This window comes from Microchirus variegatus, assembly GCF_963457635.1.
Source record: "Microchirus variegatus genome assembly, chromosome: 1".
NCBI lineage: Eukaryota > Metazoa > Chordata > Actinopteri > Pleuronectiformes > Soleidae > Microchirus > Microchirus variegatus.
In genome coordinates this window covers 4,918,903-4,938,362 of record NC_139802.1, presented here as the reverse complement: position 1 = coordinate 4,938,362, position 19,460 = coordinate 4,918,903, and the positions used below count along the sequence as shown (strand labels likewise).

The following is a 19,460-nucleotide window of genomic DNA, read 5'->3' as shown; positions in this document are numbered from 1 at the left end:
ACGGCGATTTCGCCTCTGAAAACGATTCTTTCTTAAAACTCCGGGAAAAGTGGAGATTTTGGAAAACTCCGTTCTTTCGCGTTTGCATGAAAACGAAGAAAAATTGAGAAAATCCAGAGTTTTAGGCAATCTACTCTCCAGAAATGCGAACTTTTTACATTTGGTTATGATAATTTTTACATGTTTGCATTTGCAAACACAGCTCCTATATTATGTGAGGAGCAGAGACGTGTTGGGGCTCGGAGGTGATCCAGACCGCGTCACCACCAGCATCCCCGGTTTTGGGTCCGACCTGGGCGGACTGCTGTCCGGTGGGAGAACTTTGAGAATGAGGTTATTAATGAGGTCCCGGAGGAGTGGCGTTAGCAATTTTAGGATGTTGCGATCATCGATGCTGTCACTTGTATAGTTACGTCCATACATCAAGGGTGAGAGGTCAGTTGTTGTTGTTGTTGTCGATGAGGATTCTGATTGGCTTGTGTGGCTTTCTCCTTCTTCCTACACTGCCACCCACAGGCTTGGCGTAGTTATGATGGCTCTCGACAGCTTATTTATACGGGTTAATATAAATAGAAACGATGATGTGTGCACAAAGTTATTTTGGAAAACGGAGGGAAGAAAATACCCGTTTATAAAAATACACAGCTAGTGTAAACGTAGCCTAAGTCAGGGTTTCTCACTCCTGGACCTGGGTCCTGCATGTTTCAGGTGTTTCCTTGCTCCATCACACCCGATTCAAATAAATGTGTCGTCATCAGGCTTCAGCAGAGCTTACTGACGAGCTGACCATTTGAATCAGGTGTGTTTGAGCAGGGAAACACCTAAAACATGCAGGACAGTGGCTCACCAGGACCAGGAGTGAGAAACCCTCAAAAACGTTTCCATGATTACCGTCTTCTTAAAACAAGAGCGTGCCACCAGCTGAAGTGCAAAGCACTGACTGAAACTGTGCATGCATTTGCCTGGGTTGGATTCACATGGACACGATTTAACCCTGTGGTACACTTCCGCACACTTCTGCCTGGTGAGCGGGGTTTATACTCCCCCTACTGGTGGGGCGGAAGTTAAGTTCAAGCCTGCGCTGACCCCAACACACGCTCTTTGCGCACGGTGCTGGGTTACTTTAATCGGGCGTTGCTGATTGAAAGAGGCAAACAGTTTTCTACTGTGCTCCGGGTTTAAGCTTTGTTTTGAAACTTAGTCGAAAAGAAAGTAGAGCTGCAACTAACCATTATTTTCGCAATCGATTCATCCGTCGATTATTTTCTTGATTCATCGTTTGTTCCAAAAATGTCAGACATGTTCTCGAATGTCTTGTTTTGTCCACAAACCTAATTAAGAAAAGTTTAATGATTTCTTTGTGATGTGGAGCAAAGAAATTAAGAAAATTTAAGAAGCTAAAACAATCCGAAGTCTTGTTTTAATAATGAAAAAAGCTTCAAACCGATTATCGATTAACAAAATAGTTGACGATTACTTTAGTAATCGATTAATTGTTTTAGCTCTAAAAGGAAGAATCTGATTTATATCCGAGTGCATGCAAAAACAATACCTACCAGCAAACAATCAGCAGACAAACAAATAGGATAACTGGAGATAACTGTGACATAACACCGCACTTCTCTCTGTGTTCAGTGTGAAGCTAGAGGATGACGGCAGCCAGTCCAGTCAGCAGCCCCACCTCCTCCCACTCCACCCAGTGCTCACCTGCCTGCCTCCCAGCATGCCGCAGACAGCTGAGGAGGGGCCAAGTCCTTCAGACCAAGCTGCACCTGCGCTCCGCCCCGGGCGTGTGGCTCATGCTCGGAGTGTTTGTGGTTGTGGTGGGGCTCAGCGTGGCCGTGGCGGGTTACGTATCCGCGGCGCCAAAGCCCGTGGGAGGCCGCGGCAGCACCCACGCAGAGAGGATGAAGCTGACCGGTCCCGTCGTCATGGGGGTGGGCCTGTTCGTCTTCATCTGCGCCGCCACGCTGCTGTACGAGAACCGCGACCGCGAGAACCTCAGGCACGGGACGCCGGACGACCTTGAGAACCTGAAGGTCGGATACAACTGGGAGGACTCACAGGAGCAGCCCAGCTGGGAGTGCAAAGACGGAGAGCAGGGATTCTGGGCCACACCGGCCCACGTACTCCCCCTATCCAACCAGAACTGGGTCTCTCCTCTTCCTCCTTCTCTGCCGAGCGCCCACATGCTCGTCATCGGCAGCAGCAGATCATTGGCTTCTGCAGATGCAGGAGATAAAGAGAAGGTGGACAAAAGGGAAACGGAGGAGGTTGAGGAGGAGGAGGAGGAGAGGGAGGGGAGGTCAACCCTGCTTGCCCGAGTTCTGCACCACCAGGAGCCGACTCCCCACCCTCCGTCCCCCTGCCTGTCCGTCTCTCACGCCTCCATTTACTCGGACTCGTGCAACTCCAGCGAGATCAACTTCAACATACGGACAGACTGTCGTCAGCCGCCTCAGCACTGAACACCGACCGGTCTGAACCTGGACTGTCTCATGAAACATGCATGAAGAGACGCAGATTAAAGTTCCATGTGTAGAAGACAAGAGCGTGCATTCCTCAATAAACAGCTTACATGTTTGTGCGTGGCTCTGAGTCACTGTCTGTGAAGGTTTGTTTTTTCTCCCTGCATCGCTCTCTGACTCAGCCACATTTGAGCGATCGAAGCGATGCCGTTGCGTGTCAGTCCCGCGTCTCGTTGTCTTTGAACTCACCCATGCCCAAAAATCCTTTAAGCCACTGCTTTTCTTGACCATATTTGGACACAAGGAGGATTAGTGAGAAAAGTTATTTGGGTGCCATACAACAACAACACACACAAATATAGTCTACACACAGAGGAACATTTGTTTTTGTTCAAGAGTTAAGAGGATGAGCCAGATTAGGTCTTTAAATGAGTCTTTATCTAATCTCACACATGCTGTAATCTGCTCTTTATCTGAGGAAATTGTTTCTGTGGATAAACAGGAGAAGCACAGAGGGGCACACTCCGCTCACTCCACACCTACAGCCACACTATAAATACCAAGTGATGCTTTGTACACACGCGAGTGTGGACTGGACTTCCACGTTTTAGTTTCTCTGCTCCGTTTTCTCTCCTCTGAAGATTGTAGTGAGGCAAAAATCTTCACGAGTTTGGACAGAGAGAGAAAAGATCGGTGACTTTTTTTTTTTTTTAATTAAACAAAGCAAAATCTGGTGAGGCTGGTATGAGTAATTCCTGACACTGCTCAACTCTCTCTCTTCCCACCATCCTGACCTTTCATCTCCTCCGTTATCATCACCTCATTCCTACGCTTGATTCAAATCCTCCTTCTCAAACCCTTGGCTTTCTGACAACAGAGAAAAAAAACGAGGAGGCAAAAACGACACGCGAGCAAACGGTTATCAGACACAGTAGAAAAGTCAGAGTGAGTGTGTTTGAACAGACGGAGAGGTACGGGTAGAGGGGGGTAGTTTGGAATTTAGGATTTTAATTATCAGCAGCGTTTTCTCCTGCAGCCTCTAATTACACAGGGGATCAGTGTGAAGGTTTTTTATGTGCGCTTCAGGACTGCAGAGCATTTCCTCGTAGTTTCGGGCCCATGCTGGGATACTGCCATCCAGATGACGACTGAGACTGAAGTGTTCAGCAGTTTGCAGCCACACATTTTACTCTTTCACTAAAAACAGCACACATCGCTCTCTCTCTCTCACACACACACACACACACACACAGAGTCAGTGCAGGGTTTAGAGCTGGTACAGTATATGCTGCTCTAAATGCGTTTAAATATATATAAGCGTCTGAATCTTGACTGAGCCTCGTCACAAGCTGCATGAGAGTCCTTCACACTGAGAGAAGCAGCCGTCTCCACACTCTGACCTATATACAGCGTACGTGAGTCTTCAGAGTCGTGTCGCGTTGACTGTTGAGTAAAAAGATGCTTCAACTAGGACTGAGCGACACAAGAAAAACAACAGTTATCACCGCATCGTAATATAATCAGTTCTACATGGATATATAAAGTTAAATAGTGTGGGTTTCTCTAAAAAAAAAGAAGCGTAAAAAAATTAATCGACTATTAATCGATGACTAAATTAATTGTCAAATTGTTTTGATAATTGATGAATCCGTTTGAAGCTTTTTTTCATGATTAAAGCAAGATTTCTGATTGTTTCAGCTTCTTAAATGTGAATATGTTCTGGATTATTTGCTCAACAAAAAAAGTCATTAAAAACTGAATCATTTTGGTTTGTGGACAAAACAAGACATTCGAGAACATCGTCATTTCCAGGATTGACAAACAGTGATCAACGTTTTCTGACATTTTAGTAGGGCTGTAACGATAGACAAACTCACGATTCGTATCACGATTTTTGACCCACGGTTCAATACCTTCCACAATTCTTTTTTTAATTTTAAAAACAAAAATAACTGGGAGTTAGAAAGGGTGTTTAGCAATTCCGTTTTCTCACGCCGCGAGACAGGTTCGTGGCTCTGAGTATCGCAATTTCGATTTTGATATGCATATCGCTACAGCCCTACATTTTATGGATCAAACGATTCATCGAGAAAATAATCGTTAGTTGCAGCTCTAAACAAATTGTAAACAAAAAGAATGCCGTCTTCCAGTTTTGTATGATAAAAGCAGCAGTGAGCCACCAGGGGGCGACTCCAATTGTTGCAAAAGAAACAGGGTTAAGTGTTAGGGGAAATTGAGCCGACTTCTACTAGCAAATTAGAGGATACCAGTGTTTTTGACAGCTGTTTTCATGTTGTCACGGTGTCATGTCATGGTTTTCTTGTCTTTCTATCATGAGCCAGAAAATCACCACAATCATGAAAGGCTCACTGTGTAACATTTAGGAGTAGTTGTTTTTTAATTATAGAGTAGCCATAATTATGTTTGTACAAGTGAATCATTACTTAAAAACAAAAAAAACACATTTAAATTAGTCTTCTATAGGCAAGGGCCTTGCATTACAGAGGCCGCCATCTTGCACCGCCATGTTACCGTAGCAACCCAAACAGATGTGCATTTTTGTACTTTGAAGCAGTAGCTTACCACGCACATGAAAACAGCTTCTCCCACATAAAACGAAGGAGGAAGAAAACGGTTCAGAAAGAGGAAGTGGTCTTTTCTGGTATGTGAGAGCCACCATAGCTCCCTGATGTGCTTGAGAAAGGGAGAACTAAAGTCTACGGATGTTCATACATGACTTGATTTTAAAAAAACAACAAAAAAAAATGTGGGAGACCACAGACACAACGGGCTTTGTAAACGATATTCAGTGTTTTTTAATCCTGAGAAAGCACAGACTAGACGAAACACAGGACCACACACTTGGCGTTTAATCAAATTATTTCAGGGAGGAGTAAACAGGGATTTGGGATCTCACAGAAACCTGCGTGATTTATCGTGACTTCAGATTATAAACAGACATGGAGGTGGACTGTTGGCGTCGTCAGTTAATAGCCGCTGTGTGTGCGTGTGTGCGCGCCGTTTTGTGCCGAGAATAATGTGGATGAAGTCGAGGCTGAGAAGACGGAATCAACTTGTATAAGTTCTGGTTCTGAAGAAAAAAAACACACAGCCGTTTCCTGGTAAACTCGATCTCATTGGTTATTGCAGGGTTTGGCTCACGCCCCAAATTCTGTTCGTTCGTACATTCGTAAGTTCGTTTAATTCTTAGGATTTGAAATCGGGATAATTTGGTCAGACAATCGGTTCAAATCAGCCTAAAATCAGAAGGCACCTATGGTTGACGGAAGGGTCAGATCAGGACCAAAATCTGGCCAATTATCCTCTCATGTGGGTTCACCTTGAGAAGCATTCTACAGTCTCACCATTAGGTGTCACGAATGTCTTTGAATTACGATAAGCATCTTTACTTGGAACTAACATTTACTTCCATTAATATCCACATATTTTCTTCCTACAGTCACCAGTGTATTAAATAAACCTGATAGCTAAAAGTAAATATGGTCTAAAGCTAAATCCTATGTCCAGTTCTTGTTGAAACATTCATTCCTGGAGACTGCAGTTTCTGTCACACTGAGAGGCTGCTCGGAATATGTTATCCAGCACATTTATATCAATGGAGAAAGTAAGTAAATCAAAAAAACACACAAGCCTCTGAAGTCTAAAGTGAGAAGCTTCCCAACAGGACACCTGACAGAACAGGGGAAATCTCAATCAATTTGCCCCAGCAATGGTTCAAGAAGTGAAGATGCTCAATAAAAATAACCAATAAATCCACACATAAATTTATGTCATAATAAAGATTCATAATTGTGTTCGTGCTCGTTTACATACTGCATGTTATGTAAAGAATGATTCGATTTGATTAAATGTGGAATCTCTGCTCACACACCTGCACTGCACACATCACTGCAGCAACAGTCAATTCAAGAAAACCCTGGCATTCACATGCATGCAGCAGCGTTACATAATTCAGCAACACATTTTATGCTGCATTGAGGATATAACCAAACTGAATCCCTCCTCTCTCAATATGTGTGTGTGTGTGTATGCAGTGATACATATCTGAGCAGACGGACAGTAGGCCGTAAGCTGCTTAAACATGCACTGACTCAGAGCGCATGCAGTTTATTTGTTCCTTAAGAGTGAGAGGAGCATTGGTCGACATTTTTTGGGATGAGCAGAGAGCGACTGACGATCAAGCAGCCTGAAGATTTGACAATTTGAAAGTGTTTTTTTTTCCCCCTCTCTTCTTCATCCGTTTCAGCAGAATCAAGGATTGATGGAGAAACGGATGAAGAAATGCTTTCCTTACGTTTGTCCACATCTGATATTCAGCAGTTTTACTAACAGAGGATCAGTCACGACCTTCATTTATATGCATCAACCAAATGACATAAAATCCTGGCTGCCAAACTGCTTTCCCACCTCCTCTGCATTTGCACACATTCACATGTTTGACAGTTTGCAGCCTGTCGTGATAGCTGTGGTCAGTGCAGGGTAGATAACAGGTGTATTCTTGACTAATCCAATTTCAGCCCCGCTTCCGGTCTCATCTGCAGTGCTCATGGTGTTGCCCATGGAAGACGGATCGTGCTGAACATGAGACCACTAATGTTCTGTGTTTTTGCAGTTCTAATGCTCACAGTGGCTCAAGGTAAGAGGACCCAGTAGGTGCACAGTAGTCCCCGTAGTGGATCTAATTTTAAAATTGTATTTCTACTAGAACCTGTTAATTTTTTATACCTCAGTGTTCAACAACAGCAATGAATATAGCTTATGTACATGTAAGGGTTTGATTGGTTATAGCCAGTGTCCAGTAACCTTACCATGTACTCAATCAATAGCCTTCAGGATTTGTGAAATATCATAAATTACTTTTCTTTTCCATATATGACATTATTCGAAGTCCAAGGTTATTATGTACTAAATAAATCAAATGCAGTCAAAAGGCGACAGTCTTAAAACTATTTAGCTTTGCAACTCATTTTCATTTTCCATCAGTGTTATTATATTGATTTTCAGTCTTCTTCTATAAAACAATGAGGAAAAACCTTGATCAAGGTCCAAAGTGCTGTCTGACCCTGACATATTGAACTTGATGTAAAACCAAAATGCAGCAAATCTTTACATGTGTCAAATCAACGGATTCATTTACCGCTCTATAATAAATCATTTTGTTGAAGGTATTTTGTTACTTTACTTTTATGTTCATGATAGAGGATATAGCTTAGTCTACACTCATTTTTATACAGCAAATGTAAATGAGACATAACAATCAAACAGCACTAGTGTACGTCCTCTAGCATCGACAAGTTACGATATTTATTAAAGTAGGATTTGTTGTATTAATTAGAGCTGCAACTAACGATTATTTTCGTAATCGATTAATCTGTCGATTGTTTTCTCGATGAATCGGTTGGTCCATAAAATGTCAGAAAATGTTAAAAAAAAAAAAAATGATCAGTGTTTGTCAAACCTGGAAATGACGATGTTCTTGAATGTCTTGTTTTGTCCACAAACCAAAATGATTCAGTTTTAATTATTTCTTTGTTATGTGGAACAAAGACTAAGAAAATATTCACATTTAAGAAGCTGAAACAATCAGAAATCTTGTTTTAATCATGAAAAACGCTTCTAGCGATTAATCGATTATCAAAATAGTTGGCGATTAATTGAGTAATCGATTAATAATCGATTCATCGATTAATCGTTTCAGCTCTGGTATTAATGTAGAGTCATTGGATTGAACTGCATTAAACAAAGTGTGTATTTTTAGTAGACAATGTTATTAATAATGATAATAATAATAATGCATTATATTTGGAGGAGCCTTTTATGACACTCAAGGTCACCTTACAACAACAACAAAATAAAAAATAACAACAATAGAGGGAGTAGGTCTGTTTAAAAATTTGGGTTTTCAGATGGGATTTGAAGATGGGGAATGAGACAATGTTCATTGTTGTAAAGATATAGATCATAAGGCTGTGTTCTCACCACAATGAGCTGTGTTTTTACTCTCATTTGACATGACAATTGTAAACCTGAGCGAGCACTAGCTAACAAGATGAGAGGGGATAAGGATTGAGAGTCTCACTGAACATCTTATGGCCATGAGAAGGAGATTAGTCCTTCCTTAGACTGCAGCAGCGCAGGAACCAGCCACTTAGCAACTGACAATTGCTGCTTCCATTCTAATATGTTGTGTTCATTTTGTGGAATGCTATTTTAATTTTATGTGTTTCTCTTCACTCTTGTATCATTTGGAAAACTCTTTTGACAATCGCACACACTCATTTTTTAAGAAAAGTATCCGACGATCCGAGACGGAATCCTTTCTTTTCAAAGAGACGGTTCAGTACAATGTGACAGGAAGAATCCAACTCCTCCACTGTGTTTTCTATTAATTCCAGTATCTGTGGAGTTAATAAAAACATGATGCTCCCTAAGGCTTGGAGCACACTAAATAACTCAAGTCACCCAGTCAAAGAAACAAATTCCAGACTGCCACAGTATAAACTAAATATTTCCAAGATGCTTTAGTGCTTGGCAGAATGTAGCTCATCAGCTTGGCTTGATGCCCCGCAACAACACTCCAGCACTTCACACATTCAGCAACCCTTGAATAATAATGTGTCCAACAAGTGATTACATAAAAGCTCTGGCCAGTTCTCCTCCGCAGAGGAGGTTTCCTACCTGAGTGAGACTCACTGGGTTAAATAACAGGGAAATTAAATAAATATGTTTGACTAATTGAGTTTTTCTGAAGTAAACCGTGCCGTTTCTGTTCAGGTGAGGAGAAAGAGCAAACGGAGCAGCTCATGGACGCGGAGGCATTGATAGAAGAGAAGGAGATGCTCGAGTGTTTCCGCTGTGACCTGGGCTTCTGGGACGCCTGCTACACCACCCAAACCAACTGCAGCCTTGGCGAGCGGTGCTTCACAGGCCGAGGGAAGGCAGGTGTGTTTAACATCGACATGACTGTATTAACTATCTTACTTCGAGACACTAAACGATGTCTTGTTTCTGTAGCTGATGTTCTGGACGTGAAGACCTTGGGTTGTGCAAAGGCAGAGGAGTGCGGCGTGGAGACAACGGTGGCGCTCTTCCCTAACAATACCATCTTCGTCATGACCAAACACTGCTGTGACACACCGTTCTGTAACTCGGCACGCAAACTTCGAGTCTTTACCCCACTGTGCCTCGGTGTGGCTTTGCTAACTACCTGGCACTTCACTGAAGCCTTAGTAGGATCATAATATTAACAATAAACCATAAAATGCATCAGCTTTCACAGGGTTTTTTTTGTACTGTCTGTATGTCTTTTGAATTAATACACACTACTTTTAACTATAGTATAAACATATTTATTATGAGTATTTCAACATGTGAGAAGAAACCATTAGGGTGTTCTTTGCGTAACATAAACCTATACATGGTATTGAATATTTCTGAACAGTGTTACTACTACAGCATTTCAGTCGTGTATGTAGATAAATGTAACAATGAAAGCCTGTTCACTCTCAATAACATCTGAAAACAGTGAGGAATGAAGAAACCAACTGACCACAGGGCAGTGCAACTGCTCAGCTACGCTTCAGCAGCTCTCCAGCAGAGGGCAGGAGCTCCTCTTTCATGAAGCCGTGCAGATCCACGTCTTTGTCGTCCAGGTCTAGGTTCAGAAACTTGTCCACAACAGCCTGACACCTGTTAGTGACGCACATGCAGTCGTGTCACACACTACGCTCAAGTGTGAGCATAAAGGTTAAAGGTTAAAGTGCAACAAACCTGCTTGCCTGCTCGTCTGACGATGCTTTGTCGATATGTTTAATGGGCCTTCCTGTCCTGTACAGTTCAGACACCTGACCAAACACACACAAACTGTCACGTTATACTGTATAAGCACACTCTTTTATACCACTGTGTGTGTGTGTGTGTTTACCTCCACTCCTCTCTGCACAAGACTAACTGGCAGGCCTGCCAGTGTGGCGATGTTGGCAGCATAGCTGGAGTGACAGATTCCTTCTTTCAGTTGGTACAGGAACACCAACTCATCTCCATCCACTGCTGTCTCTAGAGTCTAACACACACACACACACACACACGCATAAATCATAAACACATATATGTAAAATAACCATCTACTGTTGTCTGAAATGCATGAGCTCATTGGACATTTGGTATTCATCATTATTCTGCAGCACATTAGTTTAAAGCTGTAGTGCGTCACTTCTAAATATAAACAACCACACAGAGTGACGCATTTTAGGTCAAGAGTGATGTTGACAAGGAGGAAGCACAGCAGCTACATACAGCACTAGCGAAGCAAAACAGTTGGACTACGGCTGGAAATGCCAAGAGGTGCCTAAAAAAACTTGGGTACATGTTCAGTACATCCACATTTGTGTTGTGATCGCAGTCAAGATTATGGCTTCTCATGAATGTGATCGTCCATTATCGACAACCTTATCCTAACCACGCAATGTTCACCTTAACATGTTATAATTTATGTTATGAGGACTTGTTTTTTTGGCCCCATAAGAAAGACAAGTCCCCATAATGTGAGAGATTTAGATTCAGATCAGATTTATGTGCTCCAATGGAACACCAAACGAATCAAGCGCTCCCCTAAGCAGCTGCATGACAACATGCTTACATGTGCTCAATCACAGCTGCTGCTGTTCCTGCACCACACAGCTCCAAATCTGCTGGGCAATGTCTGGAGTAGTGATGATACATTAAACATCACATACACAACACAAAACTTACCAATGTACTGTAGAAAACTAGAACAACAACTGTTGCACAGCAGAAGGCTAAAAGTGTGTCAAGGCTTTCACTCACACACACACACAGAGAGAGAGAGAGAGGCAGTTGGTGATATAGACAAGCTGGCAGTGTTTTGGTAATTACACTGAGAGTTACTAAGGAGGGGGGGGGGGGGCAACATGATTCTGCCCTGGAGCTTTAACATGATGAAAACCAGCTAAAGGTTTGCATAAACACTTTGCCTATTGTGTGTGAGTTCAGCTCAGGTGATGCATCTTTCAGTACCAGAAGGGACAGCAGCGTGGAGGAGGGGAGCAGACCCAGCTGCAGCAAACTGTGGAAGTTGGTGGCCAACAAGATGAGAGGAACATCCACTGGAGCTTTGCTCAGCCAGTGAGAGATCGATGCAGCCAGCAAGGACAGTCCGTCCACCTGAAGGAGAACATTATACTGTTGGCTGTGTGTCTGAGAGAGGAAGGAGGAACCTGGTGTGGGCCAAAGTCTTCAGTCTTAATTCAGGAAAAGCTCTTTACACAAAGCCTTGATAGTCTGACACTGAAGTTGCTGCCAAAAACAAATTGGTTTGGAGGTGAAGGAAAATCCACACCAGATGTTCCCCTTTCTCAATGACTGATTAGTGCAGCATTTCAACAAGATAATGTTTACTTAATTGCATTGCAGGCAAGTATATTTCATATTCGCATGAAACGAAGCCAGACATCTTGTTTAATTTATTAATGCAGAGTATATCAAGCCAAGCATTGACAAACAGAAACCCTGCAGCAGTGGAAGGGCAGACAGGAAATGCTTCCTAATAAAGCCAGAAAAGGCAAGCCAAAACAATTTTAAACACAAGCATTACGAATTGTTGTTATAACGGATTCGCCTTTGGTCACATTGATCTCCAGTGACTAGGATTGTAAATACTCATACATTTTAAAAATTCAACTTAAGAACATCAGCTACAACTCCTGATGGTAATATCTGTTTCTTTGACACAGTGATTTCTCATTTTGTTTTGTTGACTTAAAGTTATCAATCATGATCCATAAGCCAGGACCCAAGACACAACTTACTCAACCTTAACTGGCAATTTTCTTTTGTTGTGTTGTTTGGCTTCTGCCTCCCACGCCTCTTTTTCTTTCTCAGACAAATAAAATTGTTTTGGACTTTTGTGGTCCCTCTCCAGAGTAACGCCTCAGACAGTGATGGAAGACAGGGGATGCAGTGATACTCAGAACATAATGATTTCTGTACACTTCCTTGTTTAGTGCAATAAATATGCTACACTTACCAAAGCCAAAAGAGAGGAAATAAAAAAAGAATTATTATTAAAAAAGTACACAAACTATACTGTATGTTGATGCTCTCATATGTAAAGGTCCAGTGTGTAACATTTAGGAGGGGTTTACTGGCAGAAATTGAATTTACTGACTGTATTCAATATATTTAAGTCAAGGGCATTGAATCCTCCCTGTTATGCGAAGGCCGCTGTAGTTCCCTGTCACGCTTGTGAGAGTCACTAAACTGGACCTTTAAAATGTGACATTACAGCTCATTATATGACATAAAAAATTTAATAAATGAAAAATGTTTAACAGTGGAATTCAAAGGATAGTGTTACCATTTCTATCTTTTCAGGTTCAAGCTGACTTTAAAATTGTGTGGCTGATAAGTGGCACATGTTGGGCTGGACAATAGATGTGTTTATGGTGCAGCATTAAATTGGATAATATTGGCTGGGACTGGTTCAAGGTGCCTGACATTAATAACACTGTGTGTCCTTGTTATGAGTATAGAGTACATATGTTTTCCATTCGCAGAGTGCTGGAACAGGTTCTGCTTACTGTGTTAGTTCCTTTTCCAAATTCATCGATGAGAACTAATGAGTTGCCAGTACTGCTGTTAAGAGCGTGGGCCATCTGGAGTAAAGAGACACAAACAGTTACAGTACACTGCATTTTGTTTGCTTTTGGCACCTTCTGTGTGTGTCTAACAGTTACTAGCAGGAGTTGCTTTATTAAAAATGCACACCTGGAGTGTGGTAGAGTGTGAGTGTACCTGGTTGAGGTCAATCATGAAGGTGCTGAGGCCCAAAGACACAGACTCTCTGCTCTGCATGCGGGTGAAGATTCCGTCAACCAAACCGATCTCTGCCTCCTTCGCCGGCACGTCTGAACCAATCAGAGCCATGAACACAATCAGACCCACCTGCGAAGGCCAAGTCAGTCAGAAAGATAAGTCACACCAAGTGAGGGTCACATTACATATCTGCTGCTATGAACATAAATGAGAGAGAGAAGTGAATACCCCCCCCAAATACAAACTTTTCTACTAATAAGTCATGTTTATTCACTCTCACATGGTCTGATTTCTTCCTGAACGTAACCATTCCTTTAAAAGAGGCAATTGTGATGTGATGACTGACATGAGGACCCTGCCATAGAGAGAGTGCTGTAGTTTTAACTCTGTGGTATGTTATATTTTCAGTAAACTGAATGATGTAGTCCGTTTATATCATTCCCTATCTGCATTACAAATCTCTCTCACATTTCAGGTAAACAGGAAACTAAGGCACACACAAACTGGTTCAACATACAGAAACAAACAGAACAAACACAAACACATTGTTGTGCATGTTACTGAGGTGATAAATGTTTTCCCTTCCTGTTTGAGGTAGATGCTCTTTCCAGATGAGTTGGGTCCAGTGATGATCTTGAGTCTGCCCTGTGACTCCGAGCTCTGGAGGGAGTTCGCCACAAACACTGGAGAGCACAGCTCCAACAGTGGATGTCTAGAAAGCAGTCAAGTACTCAAATTTACAAATCTGAACAGCAATAACTGTTTCCATCTTACGTCCGAGTGCCTACCTGCCCTGTGTGATTGCCATCGTCCTGCGGCTGGAAAGCTTGGGTGAGGTATAGCTGTACTCCTGGGAGGCGTTGCTCATCGCCATCAGACAGTCGAGTTCGGCAGCGAGATCCAGAACCTACACAACACACACATTAAATACACTGCATGTCCTTCAAAAATGTCTTCTTACCAACGACAAAGCAGTGTCTATTATTAGTATTTAGATTTACATTTTGACGTCTTTTGACAGGGAAAGCACATGTACTACTGATATTAATGATGGCGTCTAATTCCTACTGTGACCGGTCAAAACAAGCTAAAGAAGAGCTTAATGAAAAACATAGGTTTGATTCTAAATAATCCTATTAAATGGCAGACATATTGACATAATGATGATTGACATCCAATTAGCTTCCTCTGTTTCAGGGTTCATGCTGGTTCACTGATTAACTGAAAAGACTCATTGTTCATGTTATTTGTAACGCCTGTTATTTTCCAGCTAAAACAAGGGCAACAAAGAGATGCTTTTTAAGTGTCACAATGGCAAACAATAAAAATCTTGCCTCTGGACAAATCTAATAACAAAGCTGCAATCAGTCTAATAGCAAGATAATTCAAACCACAGCCACAATCATTAAAACTTTCAATTATCATCTGCCCTTAAGGCTTATTCTGCCGATACTAAAATAACTTGCAGTTCCAGCATTCATCATCATCTATGCATTCATCAAGACAAATATTACAGCACTTGAAAAGAACTTGTGATGGTTTCATTTCCTGCGTTAGAATCGAAATGAACAACACATCCCAGCTGAAGAACGCACATAACCAAAATCCACCCACACAGTTTCACACGAACAGTCATTTAATCCGAGTCATATTTTGAATACTGAATGTGGAATAGCACAGTGACTCAAACCAGCCTTGTAAAGGGAGCTGCTCCTCTCCAGAACTGTGTTCTGCAGTTGTGTCATTACTGCTGTCTCCATATCTGAGAGAGAGGAAGCATAACATCAGTAGACGTTTGGGGAAGTGAAGTGTGTGTGGGGTAAAAATGTCTCTCAGGTCAATATTTCCGATTAGTGAAAAAGTAAAATACCTCTTATGTCACAGTGTAAGTCTCCTAAGAGGTTGTCTAGCTCCTTGGTTCTCTGGCTGCGGTAGTGCAGACGGTCTTCTGATAGAAACTAGCCAACGTACGCACACAGACATGATCATGTAGATGATAAAAACATGAGCAACTGAGCAGAAACAAACAAGATACATCTAAAAACAAACCATAAAATCAAGCCCCTCTATCTCAAAGTCCTCTCTCTCCACCATGCTGGGCAGGCGAGGGACGGAGAGCAGGAATCCAATCTGTGTGGAGAATATCTGATATTATGAACCCCAACTCGAGCAAATAACATGAGGACACAAGCCAGATGACTAAATAAAAATGCAATTGTTGCAAAGACATAATGAGCCATAAACATCAGACCAGAGGGATGTAAATGACACAGCAGGACGGAATGTGATCATCCAGATGTTCCAGCTCTCTTCTAGCAACGTCTGTCAAGAAGTCAGACAATCCCATCATCCTCCTCTTCTCTGACAGAGGGAGAGAGAAAGTTCAGTTCAAGCAGCCTATAAAAACTCTCCCAAATTAAACCAACACTTCACTCTACTTACTCTCATCTATTGCAGGGTGCACATTTGGTTTGATGGTGAAGCGGTTCTCTGCAATGCTGGTTTCAAAGTCCACCTAAATGTCCCGAATCAGAGACAGACTAAACTCATGAACACTGGTGTGTGTGTGTGTGTAATGAGATGGGGACTCACAACTCGGCTGATGATGGAGGTGATATGGTGGAGGTCATCAGAGAACCCCTCACTGATTTCGTGAAAAAGCTGAATGGATTGAGGCAGGTGTCGCACTGTGTCTCGGATACACACTGCGCTGTACGCCATCTGACAACCACACACACACACATAATCAACACATTTAACCTGTCACATGGAAAGGGTGTGTGTGTGCACATTAACAATGCTCCTCCAACCTTGTAGAGACTTTGCCAGTCGGTCACTTTAGTGTTGGAGAGGGACATCCTGCGAAGAAGAGTCTACCACACACACACACACACACACACTGGCTTCAAAGAGCTGACATGACATTTTAAAGGTCCAGTGTGTAACATTTAGGAAAGTTTATTGGCACAAAATTAATAGAAATAATTTGGTTTTCATAGCCTGAGAATAATACTTTTATATCGATTTATGAAGGCTGCCATCTTGCACTGTCATGTTTCCACAGTGGCCTGAATGCAGAAACTAGCCAGAGCCTGTGTTCTCCATATGAAACTGAAGCCTACAACGCAAACCAATAAGAACATACTTTCTGGTGTGAGAAGGCCGCCACGGCTCCCTGAGACACTTGGGAAATCAGTGGTGGCTGACAATCTGCAGTCTCACCATTAGATGCCATTAATTCTTACACACTGGATCTTTAATGAAGTGGTGACATTAGTTGGTCACAGGTGTGACGAAAAAGAGGTGACTGGGTCAGAGCCATTACTGGTATGTTTCTGATGTTGCGTAGCGAGGACTGCAGGGTGCTCTGGACGTCTGAGTTCTGAGGCGATGTGAAGAATCGTATCACTTCCTGTCTCCTGTGTAACACGGCCAGCTCTTGTGTCGGGCGCAGAAACCACTGGCTGACAGAAGAACAGGACATCGCTTAGACGACAGTGTTTTGCACTACATAGTGATAACTCTGGGTGTGAGAAACCCTGCTCTAAGTGTTCTTCATCCTCTTCTCTGGATGTAAATACTTCAGATATGCATTTCTCCTTGTAGTTGTACCATTAACAGAAATGGAGCAATAGAAATACTGGGATAAACATAAGGCTGATACTTTTGAAACGAGGTCTACTTACAAACCTAGAAATCTTGGAAGTGAGCATTTTTCTCTGTACTGTTAATGGAAATGATATACTTGTGCTTTTCTGAACGTAAAGATAATTTCCCAAATAAATTTAAAACCCAAGTGTGAATAGACAAAGGTGTTTCTCACCGGAGCAGTCTGGAGCCAAACTTACACCTGCAGCGGTTCAATATACCTGTATGAAACAACAGAGGAAATCATTAGTGATCGCACAATAACAATAGCAAGAGAAGTGAAATGAATAAAAGTGCTGCACCATAAAGACTGAGTCCTTCTTTTTCTCCTGAATGCAGCTTGTACACTGACGGGTGAAGCTCTGACTTGAAGATTTGCAGTACACTGGACCAATACAAAACGCCTCAGTTTATGAAAAACCTGATCAAACAAGGTCTTTTGTATCCACAAAATAACTAAACACATAGGTTTTTATAAGATTTTATGGACTGAATTTCAAACTGCACATTCTTAACACACCCATACCTGTATGTGTCTCGATCAATATACACCACACCTCTCCTATAGGATGAAGCACAGTGTATTATTTATAGATTTATCGTTCATGAAAATGCAAAATGTGAGTACAGTAAATGTATATATACTATGAAAACACAACACTGTAAGTAAATGATTCAGAGAGCAGTAAAAAGCCATTCATCATTGAAAAAAACTGTTTCAGCGTTCTCATTTTAGAAAATGTGTAATCACAGTCCCGAGTGTGTGTGTGTGTGTGTGTGTGTGTGTGTGTGAAGAGCAACATTTATGTGCCTTACAGTGTGTAGGTGTTGAACTGAAGGATAGGAACTCTAACACTGCTGTCTTCCAGTTCTACTCCCACTCTCCTCCTGTCCAAACATTTGAGCAAAGCGCCCACAGTCCTCAGCTTCATAAAAGACACACATGCAGACAAATGTACAGAGAAGCAAATGATTGACAGTTTGTGAAACCAGCTCCTGCAGTAAGACCAATGACTAAAAGAAAGTATTAGGTGTATACAGGGGACTCACCATCAAGGGAGAGTCAAAGGAGATACAGGAGGAGAGGTAGGACAATTTGTCTCTCTCAGAAATGGAAGCAGGAACAAAAGGCAGATGGGCAGCGAGCAGCCTCTGCTTACTGACCTCCAGACCTGTGACAATTTAAATGAACCCACTTTTTGCAGAAAATCATTCAAATTGTATACAGAAATCAAGCCTAAATCTAATGTTTGAATATTATGAGAGGACATCCGTTTACCAAAGTCAACATACGGATAAGTAACCACCTCTGGATTGTAGTCTGGATTTGAACCTGGGATATAACAAAGAGGAGATGGATAACATTAAAGACATCATCAGAAAACAGTTGTTTATGGTGTAATTTTATATTGTGAAATCTAATGTGTTTTCTTGTGTAACACTTATACAGACACTCTGCAGGCTGCAGGGTACAATGTCACTCTGTTATCATGACTTGCGTTGTAGTATCAAGTATCCCTTATCTTACTGAACGCCTTGACCCAGAAACAGCTTGTGCACATCATATCAAAACAAAAAACTAATTTGTGACGTGTTTATGTTTTCCCTTCTCTCTGCTTATCATGTCCCACATCTCACCAAGTTGTTGCAGGAAGCGGGTCACGCAGCGCTCCTGCTTTGCACTGGTAATGATTACGTGGGGACTGACCTCCTGGATAACTGAAGAAAGGGCAATTAATCATAATATTTGGATTATTTGGACCATGAAAAAAACCTGAAGTATGTTTGAGGAAGAGGTATGTTTACCTCTGGCCAGCAGGTGGAGCTCACGGTTGTCAGGTGTGTCTATCATATAGTGTAAAGTGGAGTCCTCACTGTCATAGAAGCAGAGGCCCACCTGACCATGCTGGGCCAAAACACTGAGTAAAATCTATAAATACATGCATAATATGTAATATGTGCATCTTAATGTTGGAATAGTCTACTTCTAAGATGGTGGGTGTGATGCCTGAGCTTACTGCAGGTGATTCTCCTTCATCTTCATCTCCATTTATGCCAAGGGGACCAACGTTTGGCTCACCACTTCCTCCTCCTCTCTGACCTTCTAGTGCTGCCATGAACAGTTGGGTCTGTGAAAAAAAAGACAATTAAGGTAATTTAATGTTCTACATCAGTTAGGGCCACAAAAAACTACCACATTTACTGCCACTGGTGGATAGTGGAGACAGATTACAACAACCTTTAAACTGATTGAGTTCATATCAACAGTTATGGAGATTCATGAAATGTCTCTGACTTTTTTTTTTTTAGCTGATAAATGCTCAACTATATTTAACCAGTTGGTCACTGTGTGTTTGTGTGATATTTATGAAGACATTTTTTTTTTTAAACATTATGTTAAGATTTCGATGAATGCTACCTACGGAGCCCTGCTAGGGTCTATTTTTTCCACACCTGACCCTTGCAGGGCTCCATACTATCCAGATACAA

General features: G+C 41.9%; 1 protein-coding gene across 1 annotated transcript; it reads right to left on the bottom strand.

The window, feature by feature from the left end:
• Positions 1 to 10,057: 10,057 nt before the first annotated feature.
• Positions 10,058 to 19,445, bottom strand: msh5 (mutS homolog 5; the record flags this gene model as incomplete). The annotated part of the gene is made up of 26 exons (XM_083895940.1): positions 10,058 to 10,178; positions 10,260 to 10,333; positions 10,414 to 10,551; positions 11,526 to 11,672; positions 13,088 to 13,162; positions 13,302 to 13,451; positions 13,908 to 14,034; positions 14,111 to 14,229; positions 15,017 to 15,084; positions 15,193 to 15,280; positions 15,372 to 15,452; positions 15,574 to 15,683; positions 15,765 to 15,837; positions 15,915 to 16,043; positions 16,133 to 16,195; positions 16,648 to 16,786; positions 17,146 to 17,191; positions 17,273 to 17,355; positions 17,497 to 17,532; positions 17,787 to 17,896; positions 18,021 to 18,142; positions 18,250 to 18,303; positions 18,609 to 18,689; positions 18,777 to 18,900; positions 18,989 to 19,099; positions 19,425 to 19,445. The coding sequence occupies 26 exons, from the start codon at positions 19,443 to 19,445 to the stop codon at positions 10,058 to 10,060; spliced, it is 2,490 nt and encodes an 829-aa protein (XP_083752066.1).
• Positions 19,446 to 19,460: the final 15 nt, after the last annotated feature.